The sequence below is a fragment of the Octodon degus genome, unplaced genomic scaffold (assembly GCF_000260255.1).
Source record: "Octodon degus isolate 3935 unplaced genomic scaffold, OctDeg1.0 scaffold00334, whole genome shotgun sequence".
NCBI lineage: Eukaryota > Metazoa > Chordata > Mammalia > Rodentia > Octodontidae > Octodon > Octodon degus.
Genome location: NW_004524910.1, coordinates 947,068 through 967,522, shown reverse-complemented (window position 1 = coordinate 967,522; position 20,455 = coordinate 947,068). Strand labels below are relative to the sequence as shown.

The 20,455-nt window shown below is 46.3% G+C and overlaps 2 protein-coding genes across 4 annotated transcripts in view; both read right to left on the bottom strand.

Annotated features, from left to right (window-relative positions):
• Positions 1–14,091, bottom strand: part of Ppfibp2 (PPFIA binding protein 2) — a 148,678-nt gene extending 134,587 nt beyond the window's left edge. The window contains exon 1 of one of the 3 annotated variants that reach the window (XM_023708141.1): positions 13,865–14,091. The gene's annotated coding sequence lies outside the window, so the exon portion shown is untranslated. Of the gene's footprint in view, positions 1–12,898; positions 13,049–13,864 lie in introns of those variants that run through there. The other 2 variants (XM_023708140.1, XM_004647863.3) reach the window with 2 other exon arrangements.
• Positions 14,092–16,408: 2,317 nt separating this feature from the next.
• Positions 16,409–20,455, bottom strand: part of Olfml1 (olfactomedin like 1) — a gene marked incomplete at its 5' end in the record, with an annotated part of 34,819 nt that continues 30,772 nt past the window's right edge. The window contains one exon of the mRNA XM_023708137.1: positions 16,409–17,724. Within this exon, the coding sequence (XP_023563905.1) occupies positions 16,934–17,724 (791 nt within the window). The remainder of the gene's footprint in view (positions 17,725–20,455) is intronic.

Genomic DNA, 20,455 nt, shown 5'->3' with positions numbered 1-20,455 from the left:
CTATAAAGTCCTGACTCTGTAAGATTCAGTGTCTCATGTTCTTGATTCTTGGATGGTACCCTCTGGCTATGCCCTGACAGAATGGAAAGGCCTAGCTAGCTTTCTCAGACCTCTTTTCCAAGGAGACTAATCCCATTCATAAGGGCTCTGCTCCCATGACCTAATCACCTTATAATTCCACCCATCACCCTGGGGATTAGGATTGAGCTCATAAACATTTAGATCCCAGTAAGGTCAAACAGATTTGAGTTTAAATCCTGGCTCTTACAAAACAGCTTAGATTTTTACCTTGGGTAATATATATTAACTCTCAGGTTATTATGTAATAAGGATTATACCTACTTCATACCGAGCTATTAGTACATTAAGAGGAAGAACAGACTCAACTGCCCAGTTAGTGCCTGACTGGTAAAGATGCAACATCCCACCCCTCTCCACTCAAGAAAACAGCATTAACTAACTACACCGTCCCAGAAGATAGATCTGACCAAGACTCTTTCCCATGGCCTAAATGTTGGGGTGGAGGGAGGCTGGTGGGATATACACTGCTAACTCCCTTTGAGAGCTGGCCAAATCTCATGGGGCCAGGCCCCACCTGGGCAGACTGCACGAGTATAAGAACTCAAAGTGCACATGCTCTGGGACTTTTAGGTCTCTTTAGCAATACCAGGCAAAAAGGCAAAAAGGTCAGGGCCATTGCCTTCTAGAGCTGAAAGTACCCGATAGCTCACATGCCCACTCTTACAGCCCCTTTGTGTCTTCCTCAGCCACTTCCTCAAGAGTCTCATCTCTTGGCCCTGCCTAAGGATAGGAAATCTACCAAGCCCATGATGCCCAGAAGCCATTAGGGACCAAAACACCAGAGCTGGCTGTATGGATTTGGGAAGCCCTAGACACAGAGGATAAGGCTGAACTGGGATCTGTGGAGTCACAGAAGAAAAGCACTAACTCCTGACCACATTTATGGCTGGTTTTGGCCTTGGAGCAGTGGTCCAAGGATTGGTCCTGCCCATGCCCAGATCAACTCCAGAGAGAGCCTTGGGACAAGAAGAAAACTGAGTTGTATCACTGTCAAAGAGTAGGCCCAAAACTTTTTTGTGTGGACACCAGACTCTGACAGGGACCACAATAGCTGATAGGTGGGTGTGCCAGGAGCTACTAAGGGAACATTTCCATATACAGTGTTTAACGATGATGTTATGAGATATTTCTATTAAGATTATAGGATCCTTCTCAGGAACATCATCCTCCATCCAACTGACACTTGATTTAAAATTTCTTTTGAAATCAATGATCATGACATTTGAGAATGGTTTTGTGACACTAGTGTAGCCTCATAATGGGTTTCACAGTACTCTTTATCAGTAGGTAGGATTTGGAGATAGAGCCCTCTCCCCAGTGAAAAGTCCCTCTAAGGTGAGATCCTAAGTCACTACATCCCAGACACCACCTTGGCTCCTCTCCATGAAGCCAATACATCTTCCTGGTGGTCAGCACAGCCTCCCTAGCTGGTCTTCTCCAAAGTTTGGAACTGAGGGAAATTTTCATTTCTAAAAACCCGAAGTTCCAACTTTTAGATAGAACGGAAAGTGCAGTTTCCAGGCCAAACCTGGGAGGGCTGAGCCGGACAGAAGACAAGGTACTAGGCAAACCTGCTCAGCAATAAGGACTAGCTGGCTCTACAGGACACAGGATGATGTGAGTACACGGCCCCCACCAACGCCCACCCGCACAAAGCCTGAACATGCCACCCAGGGAGACAATGCCGTCCTTTCACACAGGAATCCCAGGGTCCGTTCCATACTCCTGCTAGGCCATCAGTCCCTCCTCTCCCACCTGGGCAACTCCCCAGTTTCTCTGACTCTCACCCCTCACCCTATCTTTGCAACCTACTCTGGAGCATCACTCTTGCTAAATGCCCTTCAAGGCTGACCCCTGGGACCCTAAACAGGTGAGGTTAGTTGTCCATGACTTATTATTAAAGATAAAATAGTTAAGGCCAAAAAATTTTTTATAAATATAGAATTATCTAGCCCATTTTAATATAATTTCTTTAGTGGGAGTAAAAATAAGGAATTCAGCCAAGAATTATAAATTGCCTATAACAGTCAAGTATTAACGGTTTTTACACCATGAAAAAGTATGCACTTTTTTAATATTTTTTTTTTTTAATTTTTGTTTACGGAACCAGGGATTGAACTCAGGCCCTTGCACTTGCCAGGGAAGTGCTTATTCCACTGAGCCATCTCCCTGGCCCCCCATGCACTGTCTTACTGTTTTATTTATTTATTTATTTATTTTTGCAAAACTGGGGATTGAACTCAGGTCCTTGCACTTGCCAGGGAAGCGCTTATTCTACTGAGCTATCTCCCTGACCCCATGTCTTACTGTTTTAGAGTTTTACCTCCTCCATATGTTAGGTATACAAGCCAGGAGCCTGTGGCTGGGAGGTGCTTCATGTCCACCTAGGGTCTCTAGAGGGTTAATGTGGTCTGACTTGTGCTGACTGGCCACCTTCCTGCCTCATCATGACTGAGGAAAAAAATACAATCTAATCTGGACCCTAATCATAGTGGCGGGGGTTGGGGGGTGGTGGAAAGAACATGAATTTGGGGTCAGGCAGACTGAACACAAATGTGATTTCAGTACTTACCAGCTACAGAACCTTGAGAAAGTCATGACTCTCATTACAGTCTGCTAAACTCCAGAATTAAAGCCCTGATAGGCTGTTGTTGAGATTTAAGTGAGACCAGACTCTGCCCAATGCCTGGGTCAGGGCTGGTACTTAACAAATGCTAATGGCCAATCTCCGGTGCCCTATCTAACCTCATTACTCCTCAGTCCTAGCCAAATTGAAACACTGGCTGTTTTTTTCCACACAGGCCCCTTAATTTCTACTCCCGTGACTTTCTTTGTGTGTGGGTGTTCCCTCTGCCCGTTCCCTTCACCTCCACAGTGCAGGGCATCTCCAGCCTCTCTCTTTCCTGCAGCACACGACTCCAAGGCTGCCTGCTCAGCAAGCCCGATCTCTTCTTTCTCTGAGTACTGACTTGATTTTTGTGAGTGGTTATTACAGCTTGTTTTGAGTGAGGGACACATTCCTTAAGTTCCGTTCAGGCAGGAGACACATCGAATTCATCTCCTGTTCCCTCCAGTACAGTTCTCAGAGAAGAGGGTGACTGGAAAACAACTTAGTGACCAAAATAACCAATGAGGGCACAAGCCTAGTCACTCCAGAATTCTCAGGAATTAGGCTCTACTCCTGCTCCTAAAAGGTTGGGAGTTGCCCCAGGCCCAGCAGGCCAGTTGTGGCGCTGGGGCTGTGGGCTCCCTGCCTGCCACCCAGCCAGGATGTCCTACCACTCAGACATCCACGTGGCTTACCCACAAAGCACTCCATCTTCCCATCAACTGCTCCCCACCCAAAACCTCAGCATACTTGGAGAAGGCCCTGGTGCCCACAGCCTTTCCACGCCTCCTTCCCAGGATGGATCCTTATGCTGTGGCCTAGCCTGCAAGTCAGACTCCCAGGCGGTTTCCTCAGTGCCCTTCTGCGCCATCCCTATTACGCCCACCACTATCTATCAGATGCTGCGAGCCCAGTGCCTCAGACCACACGGCCCCCTCACTTCTATACCTACCACAGGGTTTATGTTGAGATGCCCCCCAAAGCCTCATATGGTCACAAGAGGGGCTCTTCAGAGGTGGCTGGATCTGGAGAGTGTGATGCTGGGTTCAAGAGTGTGTGCTTACTAAATGAGGCCACTGATTGATCTGGTACAGTTCGGGGCAGGATTAAGGGTATCCAAAACTAAGTGTGAGCACTACTACCTGCCCTAAGCATGGGTAGCTGGATAAATTATAAGGAACAGAAAGAAGGCCATGGGTCACTTGTCCCTTGCTTACTGCCTTCTGGCTGCCTGCTTTGCCATGGACTATTTCTCCTCTGTGAAGCCCGACTGCCACGCCACCCTGGCTTACAGGCAGCCAACTACAAACTGAAACCTCTACAAACTGTGAGGTAAATAAATCTTTCCTCCCTTAACTTGTAGATGTTGAGTATTTTGTCCCAGCAATGAGAAATGTAACTGAGATACAGATGCAGACCCTCCTGAATGCTGGGAACCCAGTGCCCCACTGGTTCTCCAGCTGCCAGGATGTTATATCCTGCAATCTTTGCAGGGCGGTCTATGAGTCTGAAAGAGCCTTCATGCCCCTGTCAGGTGGTCAGGCCAAAGGAGGCAGCAGGGAATACAGACGGCTTCCTGAGGACTACAGCCTCTAAGTGTCAACCCACAGAAGCATTTCCTCACAAACTCCCCTCTCCTTACCCATCACTAAGTGGAATGTGCAGCCTGTGACTTAGGCTTAGGGGGCTTCTACACAGCAGTCCTTTCTGACTCTTCACCTCCCTCTACCCCACATTTGTCTCAAGTCATCTCTGCTCTGAAGCCATCAATTATTCCCCATGGTGGCAGGATGGGAGTCCAGCTTCGCAGTTTGGCACTCAGACCCCCATCCATAGTTCCAATGTGTTCGACATTTAACAAGGGGAGGACTCTAGCTAAATCTTCTCATTATTTTTTTTATCTGTTTGTTCAATTGCATAAGAGAAGCCTATGCTCTTTAACCCATGACATTTGATTGAGCACAGAGCCCTGTGCATTCTCCTCTTCCTTCACACCTGCTCCAGTACTGTAGGTATAACTCTGTCCTAACGCCTTTGCACCCAGTCCCAACAGTCCCAATTAGTTGACTCACCATGCCTATTTCATCAAAATCCTTCCATCTTTTTGGGTACACATAGATTCTTGGAGCACAACTTGCCTCCCATAATCAATACCATGTGAGCAACAAATAATCTTTCCAGATATATTTCAATACATGCTCCTAGACAACTGCTCAGCTCTAGAGGCAAGCTTAAATTCTATGGAACGTTTTTGGCACCATCTCATACTAAAACCAGCTCATCTTTAATTCCCTCAGCATTCACTCCTGTGGCTACCCAGCTCTGCCCTCTGAGTAACACAGAACTGCCATACTCATCTGAAAACAGCAGCTGCCTCCCTGGGACTTCTTGGGTGTTCTTAGAGCCTTCCAGAGCTTTGCAGCATTTGGGGCCCCTCCCCCAGTTGCCTCCAGGTATGACGGGTTCTGACCAATGCAGAAAAAAGTTCCCCCACCAAGGCCTCAACTCAGGATTTCTATTAATGGAACCAGACTAAGTCAATTTGGGTGACCTTTCCCTGTGGACAGGTAGGAGGACACACACAGATTGATTTTGGGAGCCTAAGGGCAGGACTTTGCACTTACTTGCCACATCTCATTGAGCTGAGGTAGGCTCTGAGTTCTTCCTGTGTGCTGTCCCTGTCCTGCATGGTGATGACCAGCCATCTGAAACCAGACAACTACTGGCCCTGCCATGTACTTCCTCCCCGTGGGCTTCTGCTTACCTCCACCTTGGCTGTCCTTCTAGGATCCTACTTAGATGCCCAGACAATATTACCTCCTCTGCAATTTCAGGATAAGCCCTTTGAATGATGTGCACCACTCTTTTTTTTTTTTTTTGCAAAACCAGGGATTGAACTCAGGCCCTTGCACTTGCCAAGGAAGCGCTTATTCTACTGAACTATCTCCCTGATCCCTCCTCCCCTGGCTTTTTTTTTTTTTTTTTTCTTCACCACTCCTTTTGATAAGGCTTTCTGAGAAGAGAAAAATAAACATGACAGTGCATCTGAGTGTCTTATGATGTGCCAGCCAATGTACTCAACGCTGATTGCATCATTCCGTTTAATCACAGTAGGTCTGTTACTGTTTAAACAAAAGAGTAATTTAAAGTTCAGAGAGGCAGAGATTTGCTTAGCATAGCAACAGCAAGATGGAGGACTGTTTAATATACAGCCCCCATTCTAGAGCTACCAGGGTCCTCAAGGGCCAGGGAGGCCAGCCCCTCATGGGAGAGAAAACCTGCTGCCCATCAGGAAGGAACAGGGGAAGGGGACAGGAGGAGCCAGTTTCGTCCTCTTGAGAAGCGGAACAACAGTCCCTACCCTGAACACTGTGCAGCACCAGTGCTCAGCCCTAATGAAAACCTAGACAAACATACAGGCTGCTGTCGCCGTCACCAGGTAAGCAGTGCTGCACTGAAGAACCAGACGCGCTGGCTGGCCATGGAGGAGCTTATGTAATAAAACTTTGTCATGACATCCAGTCAAGGTCAGTGTCAAAGCCAAGAACTGTTTCTTCACTCTGGTAAAATGTTGAAGAACTGCCATTCCCACCAAAATCACATTCTAACTTCTGTCCAATCTCCCTGCCAATCCACTCTGCACTATCCCCTCGCCCCTTGCGTGCCTGGGCTTCTCATAGAATTTGGATTTTTAAATCTTGTTTGTGAGCTCAATGCCACACATGCTGTGTATCTGGGACAGGCCTAGTTTCCCAGGGCCCACATAATTTAGCACTCATCCACCTCTTTTTGTTTTCAAAAGCATCCATATGGGCAACAAATAAAATTAAATCAAATGCTCCAGAACCTTCAAGAATCTGTTTCCCAGGCCTGGGAGTGTAGCTCAATCCTACAGTACTTCCCTGGCACACACAAAGCCCTGGGTTTGATTCCCAACACTGAAAAACTATCTATTTCCTTCCCATAAAATGAGAATAGCATCCCTAACTCATGAGACAAGCCCTCTATCAAAACTTCCAACCTGCAGCCAGGCATGATGCACACCTATAATCCCAACTCTTAGGAAGCAGAAGTGGGAGGACCACATAAGAAAAGGCCAGTCCAGGCAATTCAGTGAAACCAAAAAAAAAAAAAAAAAAAAAAAAAAAAAAAAAAAAAAAGAAAAAAAAGAAGAAGAGAGAATAAGAAGGAAGCAAAACAAGCTCAATCTCTGGAGAAAGTTTTCTGTAAGGCCTATCTACTCCTCTGCTGCCTCTAGGAAGCAGTCTAGCATTGAGGTACTTATTTGTAAAAAAAAAAAAAAAAAATCCTCTTTGATTTAGGGGAAACAAGGCCATGTGTGGGAAGAAACTGCTGTCCTTGAGAGAAGTTGTCCTGAACTGTTTTTCTTAGTTTGAGTTGAGCTATGGCTCTGCCCTTTTCTGTTACATAAGTTCCTATAACAGATCTGTCTGTCTCTCTCTCTCTCTCTCTCTCTCTCTCTCTCTCTCTCTCTCACACACACTGTATGCATGCATGCATGTCCACGCACACAGACACAGACACACACACAGACACACACACACACACACACACACACGGTTGTCAGTCAAGTTCCTTACGGCAGGGGGTTTTCCGAGTCTTTCCGGCAGCAGCAAGTTAGAGCAGTTTGCTAAGAATATGTCTTGGGACATCAGTCACAGGAGTGGCCCTTCAGCCCTAAGTGGTCGCTGCCCAGTTAAAGAGGACCAGTTGCATGGAACTGGTACATTACAATCATGTCTAAATGTTGCTTCTGAACACTTCTTTACACTGGAGAGCTTGCCTCATTTCCATTTCTTGTTGCCTAATGGAATCCCTACCTGGACTCTCTGGTCATTTCTTCTGGCCAAACTCACCATACTGCACAGGATAGAGGTCTGTCCAGAAGACCAGGAGGCCTGAGTCTGGCCACCAAGAGCTGGGAGACCTCGAGCAGGTGGCTTGGGCTTCATCATCCTCTTGAGTAAAAATGCAAGGGGGGGGGGACCCTAAAGGACAAGCAAGAAACTGCCCAAAGACTTCTAATTCCAAAAGAATCAATGGCCCTCTTCTCCTCCCCTTCCCCTTCCAAGAAACTTCATGCTCTCATACTGTTCACAATTGCCTCATTCTTCTCCAGCAAAACAGCACGAGATGTCAGTGCCCAATTTGACTCTTTTGTGTCTCCCTCAAATCCATCAGTCACCAAATCCTGCTGGAGTTCCTCAACTCACTTCCCTCTGTGCCTTCCTCTCCTTTGCTGTCGCCATTGCCTTGACTAAAGCTCCAGCCTACCTCCATGAGTAAATCGAATGGCCTGTCCTCACAGGAAGGTTCTTTCTGATCCTCCACCCTGCCCTTGGCAGCCCAGAATCCCCCTGAAAACTTTCCTTTCATCATGCTCATTTGTGTCCATTTTCAAAATCCTCGAATGTCATCAGAATAAAATTCTTAAGCTCCTGCTTTCAGAGGCTACCACACCTCTGTCCAGGCTGAGATTCCCACTTCTCCTCTCCCAGTGTCCCCACCCCACCTCAAAGCCGTTACCAAGGGCACCCACTCCTCCTGGGGCCTGGTCTTCCCCTCAGACTTTGAGCTTCTGCTCTTATTCATTCCCTTGCTCCCACATAAAATAACCCACCCTTTTCCTCTTTATTGAGTTAAACATCCCAAAGCCAGCCACCTCAGAGCCTACATCTGCCATAAATTCTTCCTAATTATCTGCAAAGTGTGGGCCGGGACACATGAGCTGATGCAGCCCTAAAGCAGCTCAGAGCCCGGAGAGGGACATGAAAATAAAATCACTGAGTAGAACAACAGAGATCTGCACTTGTGGTCCATATATACAAAGAATAAAAAAAGACTTGAGGTTGATCGGATTCCAAGAGGTTGATCTCCATCCTGAAGGATTAAGAGCTTGTCTATCTTATGAAGCAGACCTAACATGTATCTCTGGGAAGTGGAAGTTATACGTGCAAAGGCAGAGTAGATCCCAAAAATAGAAATTTTTGACCTCCTCAGTTTGGGAAATGGTGAAGATGGAGATGAAAAGCAAAATTAGGGTCAGCTTCAACACAGCCTGGAAGATCCTACAAATATACTACTTGATCCCAGTGATGGTGTACCTTTTGGAGACTGAATGTCAAACTGCAATCTGAAACTCACTTAAATAAGTGTCAATATTGCAATTAAACCTGACTCCTGAGGTTTTAGTTTAGAAAACACAACTCATACATTAACATCTATTGTCATAAAAGAACAATAACACACATGCCACAGGTTCACCCCTATTGCTCCATCCTATGAGAACAGCAATCCCACTCCACCTGTATCTACCAGATGTGTTAGAAACCAACAATACCACTCAGTGTGAAACAGGGTGATGAGTATTATGCCTAAGTTACACTCAGCTCTAAGTATATATAAATGTGTGTATGACGATGCCAGTGACACAGAGGAGAGAGAAATAAGGATTGCCAGGGAGCCCCAAACCAATGAATGCTAAGCCATTAGACATTGTCAATGTGCTAAGATAAAGGTCAGTGTAGGTAGCCCCTGGAAATTTCAGAGGCCTTAAAGCAATGTGGGCCTACAGCTCAACAGACTGTTCTAGGACAGAATCTCCTACACGTGTTGGGGTAAGACTGGGCCTTGAGGAAACCCACAAGTTCCAACTGATCCAGCCTTAAGTGTGTACAACGGTAGGGCAATGGTACTCAGCTACTCTGGGGACTAACACAAGAAAACTAAGTTTGAGCCCAGCCTATGTAAATTGGAAGATTCTGTCTCAAAAAATAAAAAGAGCTACAGATGCAACTCAGTGCAAAGGACCTGCGTTCAGTCCTAGAATCACCACCAAAAAGTACAAATAAAAGGTATGTAAGAGATTATGAGGGACACAGCTCACCTTTCACCCCTCAGTAATGTAGAAACCATCAAGTACTAAAACAAACAAACAACAACAACAAAAAAAAAACTGATGTGGGAACACAGAAAGGCCAAGGGAAGTGGAACTCCCTTGAGGAAGGAGGAAGCAGGAAAACGGTGACTCAGGAAAACCAAAGCTGCCAAGACTTTGAGACTCCTTGTACCCTAACCAAGAGGTGATGACTGGGTATCACATCTCAAATGGAGGTATAGGGTCTAGGAACTTTCCAAATAAAACATATACCTACCAAATACCTTGTCCATTGTGTTTGAACTCTTCCTTGGATTTATCACTAGGGATTCCACCAGAGGATTTTCAGCAGGACAGCAACAGACTTCTATTTCAGCAGGGAAACAAATCTAACAGTCAGTTTTAAAAACCTTCCAGACACTAACATCTACACAGTATACCATTTCTCATATCCAAAGCCTCGTTTCTGCAAAACTGTTTCTTCCTCTTTACTAACATGTCCAATCAGTCTAAAGACTAAAGTCTAGAAGGACTGAGACTGACATCTCCCACTCCTTAGCCTCCTGCCTCACTGATTCTGTCTTTCCAAAGTCTTCCCCTGACCCAACTTCACTTTTCAGGCCTGCAGTAAGTCTTCCCCTACCCTTCTAGGCACCCAACTGACCTCCAGAGCCCAGTGTCTTTGTTTCCTTGGTCACGACCTCCCAACCACTGTGAAGTCCACTATTTTGCTGCCTATTTTCATTTGCCAGTTAGAAGACCCACTTGGGAAATTTGGGGAAAACATCCCGGACATACTAAATCTGAACAGTTTACAGAACTTCCCAGGCAATTCTGAAGCACATATGCTTAAATTCTTGCCACAGATGGCTAAGTGATAGGCTCTTTCCTTGCCAAATTAGAAATGCAGAAAGCCAGGCCCCACACCTGACCTCAGAACCTGCATTTGAACACAATCCTCAGGTGACTTGGGCCTGTTAAAGTCTGAGACGCTCTGCTCTAGAGTTGAGAGATTCATTTCGCAATTTACTGAATTTTCTTTCAGACAGGGAATTGGGAAGAGTAGAAGTCTCTCTGAGACACTCACAGACTCCTCAGTCAGTCTCCTTCTTGCTTGAAATCCCATACTGACTCCCATGCCCCATCCTGCACCTCCAGACAAAGTCCATACTTCTGCCCCACTGCAATATGGCCAGCTAGGACGCTGTTCTGTCCTAGTCATCAGCTCTACTGTGTACTACCCACCAGGGGAGCCAGGCTGGATGACTGGCCACTTCCCCAGGCTAGTCCAAGCCTGCCTGCCTATACAGCTCCCACAGTCTAGGTCATCTTGCTCACTACCTAAGCTGGACAAACCCAGAAGAAATCCTTTGAGCTCTCTCACATACATCTATTACCTCTTTTAAAAACTTACCCCGGACTGTCTCCTCAGAAGAAAGGCAAGAATTTCCACAACGTTGTTCCTATCCCGATGCCACTGATATCATTCCACTATGTCTTAAGTCTTAGTGCATTTATTTGCCTCAGCTATCCCAGTGAAGAACAGATTATTGACACTCTCCCAGCAGCCACAAAATTCATAACTGACATCACTAAATCTCAAAGCAATACAGCCACTACTAATTAAAATGTCTTGTATGGGGCTGGTGAGACGGCTCAGTAGTCTAAAGCACCTACTTAGAACAAGCTAAGCTAAGCTAAAGCACAGCAACCGCGGTTCAATCCCCAGCACCACATGCCAGCCAGCCCTGTCCCCTGGTGGGCTGAGCTGGCCACACACACACACACACACACACACACACACACACACTCTCTCTCTCTCTCTCTCTAAACAAATAAAAAAATAAATTAAAAAAAAAATGTCTTGTAGAAGGGCTGAGACAAAGCTCAGCAGTAGAGCCCTTGCCTAGCATGTGGAAAGCCCCGCAACCAGCACCACAGCAACAGAAGTTAAATAAAATCTCATAAGGGTGCAACAGTGAGTCACCAATCTCCCTTATAATCCAATTCAAAGTACTTTAAATATGAATGTAAGTAGAACACAAATGAAATCTCTTGAGCCCAAAAAAGAATGAACTTCTAAATCAGATAATAGGTAGTGTTTTCCTCATATCGATGATCTCAGACTGAAGGATGAATTATATCTACCACTATACCAATAGGAATATTCTAATATATGAATTTATGACTCTACCAGTAAAATCAGAGTCTGAAAAGTCTTCTCCTACTTATTATCATTAGTATTATTTTGGTTCTGGCAATCACGACCTCATGCTGGGCAGGCAGACACTATACAGCTGAGCTACCCAACCCCTGGAAATTATTATTATTTTTTTGGAAATTATTGATGTCTATGATCAAGTACCTTTCTGTAGTTGAACATTTAACTTGCCAACAGACACCACAAAATGTTTAAATCCATCAGCTTTGTATTACAGTCAATTAAAGAAGGATGGAGAAAAGAGAGGAAGAGAAAGACAGGAAATAGACCAAAATATGAAAAGGGAAACTTCTGTACCAAGTTTCCATGATGCTCTAAGTTAAGACTCGCAAGAATGAATCGAATGTGCACATCAGCACTATCCAACTTTTGGAAGCTCTGGTCTTTAAATATATAATCTTATTTTCATCAAAGAAAAATCAGCTGGTCTGGAATCAATAGAAGAGGACCTATTTTTTAAATAGAGTTGGGGGGCGGGCAGGGAGATGGCTCAGTGGAATAAGTGCTTCCCTGGTAAGAGTAAGGACCTGAGTTCAATCCCCGGTTCCACAATAAATAAATAAATAAATAGAGTCTTGCAGTCGACTAGGATTCAGCAGCATGACCTTTTGAAAAGTACGTTGCGGGTTTTGCATTAATAGTATGGGACGCGCACACTGTGGTACAGAAATTTGACTAAGCAAAGTCCTAAAGCTTCCACGCCGCCCTGGGCTCGAGGTTTGCGCTGCTCCCGGAGCGGAGCCCGGCCATCCATACCCACGCCGAACCCGGTGTACGACCGCCGGCGTCACCAGCGCCACCTTGGCACCTGCAGATCGAGAGCTGTCCGCGGCGCCCGGCAAGTGAAGAGCGGAGTTCCCAAGCATATGCACAGAAGTTACCCACCCTCCTCCTCGTCTTCTGCCCCGAGAAGTGGGTGAGGACCCCGACCTCGCGCCTGGGACCAGCTCCCATACCCGAGAGGCGCCGACTGAGCCCCCGGACCTGTGCGACTCTTGGATCCAGGGTCTCGGTTCCCCCGGCGAAGCCCCTCTGGGGGAGCCCAGTCCCGACACTGGCGAGTCCAGGGGCCTCGGAGAAGCCCACTGACCTGAAAGCGCGGCGGTGGCTCCGGTCCCGGCAGCTCAGGTGTGCGGGCCGCTCGCGTGTCCCTCCCTCCTCCGACCATGAGAGCCGAGTAGCCAGCCACAGGTCACCCGCCTCCGACCAACTGCAGAGCACCAGCCGACCGACCCGCGGCCGCGGCTCTGGCGTCCACGTGACGGGGGCGGCACCCTGCCGGAGGCTGGTCCCGGAGCGGCGTCGCCGTCCCACCCCTGGGACCCCCGCCCCGCCCGCCCCGCCTCGCGGTCACTCCTCCTCCGCCTCCGGGGCTGCAGCTGCGCCGGAGAACTGCAGGCTCCTGGCGGACCTGCCTCTCCGGCCCCGCCCCACGCTGTCAGCCCCGCCCCCAGGCCTTGCTCTCCATTGCCCAAAGCCCCGCCCCCATGAAGACCCCGCCCCCGGAGCCCGCCCCGCCTCTCCACGCGACGCTAGTACCCTCAAGCCTTGGGGAAGTCCTGGGCAGCTCCCCAGCTTCTGCAACTTTTAGACGCCGCTCTTTCGACGCAGGCAAATTTGTTAGGGAACAAAGAAGCCCCGAAAAACCGTAACAGAAGCACCTGCGCACAGCTGCCTGTGGGGCGTCCGGAGCTCCCCCAGGACTCCAGCGAAACTGAGTTTGGCCTCAGTAGCCTCTTTTCTCCTTGTCGAGCTCTGCCCACCTTCACATTTCGCCACACACCCTGGCTGTCAAATTTCCGGTCACCACAGGTGCCAGTGAGCTTGCACCCCGCGCCGCTGGGATGAATGTTCTTCTACTGGCTCTGATGCCGGATCTTGGGAACAGCTGAAGATCCGGAGCTCTTCCTGTGCCCAGCTCCGTGGTCAGGTGCCTCAGGCCCGGGAAGGGCTTTGGCGTTTCCCTGACCACAGGGAACCAATTCTCAAACGGGGAGGGCTGGGCCCTGGAGACCAAGTCTAGCACCCACCCCGAGTGCACCCAGAGAGGTCTTACCGCCCGCGGTTGCCCAGCCGGGGACTTCCAAGGACCTGCTGCTCAGTTCATCGGATTACAACGGTAGCAACAGCAGCCACTCCCAACATAGTCCCCAGCTCTGGCAGGAGTCATTACAGTCCTGGTCTCCTGTTCCTCACAGGCTGGAGTGTTGACAAACTGCATGCGACACATGTTTTTCCCAACCAGACTTACCCTTCTGGTCTGAAATTACCAGTGAGCCCTGAGACTTGCTCATGTGAGCAGAACATAAGCCACGCTGGCAAACAGGAGACTGTGGTCACTGCAGGAGCCTGGCCAGCAGCAGACCAAGGGCAAAGCCAGCAGAGGGAGGCTGGCCCGCAGAGTTGTGTTACAGCAGGACACCCTGTAGTTGAGTTTCACTTCTTAAAATAGCAGAGAGGCTTTTGTACAGGAAGCAGCCTGCCTTTCACCCAAGTTCGTGTGTGTGTGTGTGTGTGTGTGTGTTTCCAAGTCCACACATTGCCCCCAGGGGGCCCACTGACCTTACCCCAGCGCCCAGAAAATGCTAGCCTGCTCTTAGAAGTATGCAATTACTCCTCTGTTTTGTAAATAACTGGCTTATATGCTTATTTTCAGTTGGGCACCACTTAGGGGATAAGGACCTTAAAAATACTGACGTCTCAATCCCAAACTCAGCGGATATGAGCTATGACCTGGGTATTAAGACTTTTAAAGTTCCCCCAAGTGACTTTTTTTGGGGGGGGAGGGGGACAGGATCTGACTATAGTGTAAGACCGGCCTAGAGCTCTCAGAGATTCCCCTGACTCAGCTTCCAAAATGCTGGGAATACAGGCACGTCCCACTCACCTTGCTCACAAGTAATTAGGACATACAACCAAATATAATACTCATCAGTGTAGTCATGGAGGCACCACTTCTCCCTTACTTAAATCCAGTGAGCCAGCCCAGAGCTGAAAAGTTCACCTGAAAGAAGCTCCAAGTGTTCCAAGCCCTGCATGCTCTCAAGCAGAGTAGACATGTATGGGGAATTCCTGGAGAAAATATCTTGACATACACAGATTCTAGCTGCAGGGATTTACGTATTGGGATGAGCTGTGATGGGCAGGTGTCAAGTACACATCCTTGCAGCACTGTCACATCCACACCTATATCTGATGGAAGTGAGATGGCACATTATAGGCAAACTGTCCTCTTGCCTCCAAAGGAACTGTATGTGCCAGACCTACACTGTTGATAATTCCACTTCATCATCCTCTGGGAAGCTGGCCACTTCCCTTATATCTAAAATAAATAGCGTTGGGGCCGGAGAGATGGCTCAGTGAAATAATCGCTTCCCTGGCAAGCACAAGGGCCTGAGTTCAATCCCGGTTCCACCAAAAATAAATAAATAACATAGATAATGTTACTTTATCCATGAGGCAGATAATGGTCCTGGACCCATGGACTAGGCAATATCACCATATTTGTTTGTTCATACCTGCCTCATTCCACAAAGGATTTGCACTCTCTATACTATTCCATTAGAATTGTGGATAATTGCACCATGTCTATAGCTTGGTTATTTCCCTTCTGCCAAAGATCTATTCAAATGCTATGAGGAAAAATCCCTCTTCACTGCCTAAGGTCACAGCCAGAGCTTGGCAAAGACAGGGAAACAGCTGCAAACGCACAAAGCAAGCCCTCTCATGTGACCAACCTGGAAAGAGGCCTCAGCACAAGACACAGACTGGCACCACAGTCTGCACTTGTGATCCAAACTCTGCTGATCTGTACACATGCATGGGAAACATTTTAAAGAAGGCCTTCTTTAGAAGCACACACTGCCTTCTGGGCCACCCGGCACGCCTGCTGGGGCCGAGAGCCACTTGCCTGCTATCTGGCTTCCTTCCAGATCCTAGAGTATTTACCAAGTGCTTCTGTGTGCTGGGGACTGTTCACAGTAAGCTTCACACAGGCAGCACTCCCTGAAAGCTTTTATACTGAGGGTGTGTAGGCAAATATGGGCTGGTGAGCTTCTTTGCTTAGTGTCATTTTTATTACGGCTAAAGAAGAAAGAAGCAGATGACAGCTAAATAAGATGAGCCCAGCGGTGGGGTCTTCACCTCTAGGCTGCTTTCCTGGAGGAAGGAGCTTTTGAAAGACCAATAGGCAGGCTCAGGATGCTCTAATTCAATCCCCGGATCCTCATGTCTTAGCAGAACTGCACTTAAGACATCCTGAGCCAGCGCCCCCCCCCAAAAAAAAAAATCCTTCTGAAAGACCTTTTGCAGACATGAAAACATGACTGAAAGGCCAAAGTCTATTTTTTTTAAAGTTGAATTGCTGAACACATTGATTTATAAAAGACTGAGTGAACAAAAAATACATATTTGATGTTTCCTTGGGCAATGGAAAGACTATGAGGACTGCAGTATTCTTTAGCTCTTCCATTTTGGAGTTGTGATGCTTTGAATAATTCATCTAAACTCTCCTCATCTCTACAATGGCAATTGTGAAGACTTACATGTCTCACAAGAGCAAGAGGAGAATTAAAAGACACATAAACACTTCAAAACTAGAAAGTGGTATTGAAATGTTAATATATTTATTATTGCATCCATCTACCTTGGAGGAACAGCAAAGCTAAAGGAAATAAAGTTTAAATGTCAATAAGAAATAATGCTTTTAGGTGGGCAGTGGACAAAATGGAAAGAATATTTGTAAAGAGTGAAGAGACTGAGCAAAAGCCAGAGAATAAAAACCCACTGAGTGTCAAGAGGAAAAAAGAGGCCAGAGTCGAAGTAGATGCTGGAGATCAGAAAAGAAAGCTGGGAATAAGCTGGGCCCCAAAATGAGAGGCCTCGGGGGGCAAGAAGTTTGGAAGGTAATGGACTCACCCCAAAATTGAAAATTTCTAAATGAGAGACTCCTCTAAGCTATTGGAAATACCTAAATACACCTGGGAAGGGAGCGTATGGATTCCCACTCCTAGATCTTACTCTTGCATGTGACTAGAAGAGTGCTACATTGTGAAAGAGCCCTGGCCTCAGTGTCCTGGAGAACATCCATCAGAATCGTGTTAGTATCCCTCCAGCTTGCAATGCATTACTTCAAAGGTAGCTTTCTCTTTGTCTGGAGTTTGTAAATGATCTGGTTTCCTTCATTCCAGGCATAGAGTTGCTTATCTCTGGGGTTGTAATGGATCATTGAGTGACTTCTGGGCCGCCTGGGAAAGAACAAGTTGGGCAGGTCCTCATCACTGACAGTGCCCAGAGGGTCATAGACACATGTGATTCGAGAAGGACCTTGGCCCCCAGAACTGTAGACCACATAGAGAACCCCGCATAAGAGGAATGAGGCCTCAGCATCCTGGCTTCTGCATGGTGTGTCCCAGGAGTGCTCTATTCCCAGCGTGCCAGGGTCAATTTTTGTGAGAACCAGATGGCTTTGGACACCTGGGCCTGCGTGGATGGTCCAGAGCCCATGCTCGTCCACAGCGAGATCAATGTAAGTGAAGGGAGAATGCTGGTAGACCAGTGCTCGGCCTGCCCCTCCTAGGAGCAGCATTCGGTCTTCCACAGTCCTCTTCTGCAGATTGTATTTGATTATCTCATTAGAAGTCCCTTGGTTGTGAAAATATAGAAAACCTTTGTAGAGCACTTGACCCGATCCCTGCCAGGAAAGTGGTAGGAGTAACTTTCGGGGAGCCGGCTTGGTGCTGTCCTCCATGAATGCCCGGATATTTGCAAATTCCCAAAGAGTTTTGTTTCTGGATCCAATTAAAAGGTACACTTTGGGGGAGTCACTGCCAGCGTCTTTCATCCAAGAGCCATCGGGGTCCAGAGTCTTCTTCACTATTTTCAGGGACTTTATACCTGTCAGCAAGTTGTCACAGCCTGGCCAGAGAGGAGACAAAGGAGACATTATTAGGTAAACATGGGACATCTACTTTCTGTAAGACTCACTGTGCCTGGAAAATCCTGATTTTGCTCAGCTCTAATCCTGGTGGGGAATATTGTCAATTCTACTGTGAAATAATGATTCTTAAAAGAAGACTTTCTTTTAGAAGATCCTACTACAAACTCGAAGATAGGCATCCATTTCCTTTTATCCACATAAAGAACCTTTAAATCGGGCCCAGGGAGATGGGGAGATGGCTCAGTAGAATAAGTGCTTCCCTGGCAAGCACAAGGTCCTAGGTTCAATCCCCAGTTCTGAAAAAAGAAAAAAGAAAAAAAAAAAAAAAAAAAAAAGAACATTTAAATCACAGTAATAAGCCAAGTTCATTCTTTCACCTCATTTTCCTTATCAACTGCTTTTGATCCATACTGTTTAAAATAAACTTAATATACAAAGACCAATCACAACTTATGATGTGACTCAATAGATCAAAGAATAAATGAACAAATGGGCCTTTGTTAAGAGAACTTATGTCCTGTTTTAAGAGCCAGCATTCAGGATCTAAGCAGTTATTTGCTAGGACAGAAACCCTGTTCACTTGAACAGTATTTGAGTCTGACATGGCAAAAATGTCATGGGTGTGAAGTAGGATAATTTAATGCTATTTACTAAGATTTTATTTAGTATTTATTATGTATTAAACTTACAGGGCCTGCCAGATAGCTCAGCAGATTGAAGTGCCTGCTTAGGCAGACACAGGGGACTGGGGTTTGATCCCTGGCATGCCATGCCGGCCCCATCCCAGGGAGAGCTGAGACTGTGATTGAGACTGGATGTGGTGGCTGGCACAAGCCTGTAACTCCAGGGATTGGGAGGCTGAAAACAGGAGGATCACTATACATCTGATCTGTGTATTGAGACCCTGTAGACCCTGTACTAAGTACACACACACACACACACACACACACACACACACACACACATCTTACAAGGCTCCCCAAACAAGTATTAAGGATAAGTATTGAGAATAAAAAAATACTGACCCTAAACTTGCGGAGATTATCTTCTAGTGAAGAACTGTGGCTCTTAAAATGACTGCAGAGGGCTAGCCAGATAGCTCAGTGGACTAAAGCCCCTGCTTAGGCAGACACAGGGAACTGGGGTTCCACCCCCGACATGCCATGCTGGCCCCACCCCTGGGGTGTACTGAGACTGTGATTGAAACTGGGCATGGTGGCACACACCTGTAATCACAGCGCTTGGGAGGCTGAAAACAAGAGGATCACTACAAGTCTTACCTGTTTAGTGAGACCTTGTAGACCCTGTACTAAATTAATTTTTTAAAAAATGACTGAAATTCTAGAAGAAATCCACTCACCACAAATTTATGAATGTATTTAAGCATCAGACATCTAATATCTGCAAAATGTATGATACTGGCTTAGGGGTTATGAGCTGGGATGCAATGACAAAGTATGCCTGGTTCTTTCTTATTAGTTATATGACTTGCTGTAATGTAGGGCTTCAAGTGAAAGTTTTACAAAAAAAGGACAGAGAGGGAAGTGTCATTTAAGGCAGAGGAAGAATACGCACTAAAGTTGCCCCTTGAAAGATGAATGGAGTTGAACAATTAGTGGAATGGCAGAGAACATTCCAGACAGTTAACAGAACTACTTTTAGGGATGCCTGCCAGGATTCAGTGAAGTAACAACTAATAAATTCAAAAACAGTAAAATCTAAATATTTAATATTGCCTGTAAGACCAAGGATTATACTGAAGCCAAGTCTAAGCCTTAAATTGTGAGGGTAGGGTTAAGGAATCTGATCTTTATTCTATAGGCAGGAAAGATGCCACCAAAGCATTTGAATAGGAATGAAAGAATATACATTCATTTTACAGGTTAATGTGGCAATCCATGTACTACAGAATATGGGAAAAAGACTAAAATCAAAAAGACTGATTAAAAGGCTACTTGTTACAAATGATGAGCAAAATAAAAGATACTGAGTGGGAGATAGGAAGATAGATCTTTCTCTTACAGAAAGGAGACCAAGAGAGTAAGAGGGGGAAAAGGAGAGGGAGAGAGGATGAAAATGGAATTAAGATGTATATGTACAAACTGCATGCAAAATACTTCAAAGAATCAATAATTAGGAGCTCATCTTTTTGAAAAGTTTCTGCATATCAAAAGAAATCAGCAACACAGTAAAAAGAAAGCCCATGAATTGGGAAAAAATTTTAGCCCACTGTCCCTCAGACAAAAGACTTTTATCTAGAACATTTAAGAATTAAAAAAAAAATGGGTATGACTCAATGGATCAAAGAATAAATGAATAAATGGGTCTTTGTTAGGAGAATTTATGCCCTGTTTTAAGAGCCAGCATTCAGGATCTAAGCAGTTATTTGTTTGGACAGAGACCCTATCCATTTGAGACTGACATGGCAAAAATGGCATAGGTGTAAAGTTGAATAGCTCAATTCCATTTACCCCAAAATTCAAAGACCCAATCATAAAATGGGCATCTGAGATGAATATACATTTCTCACTGAAGAAGTACACATGGAAAGGGCTGGCTAAATAGCTCAATGGATTCAAGTGCCTTCAAGCAGGTGCAGGGACCAAGGGTTCGATCCCTGGGCCTGCCATGCCAGCTCTGCCCCTGGGGCGCACTGAGGTGGCAATTGAGACTAAGTGTGGTGGCATGTGCCTGTAATCCCAGCTCTTG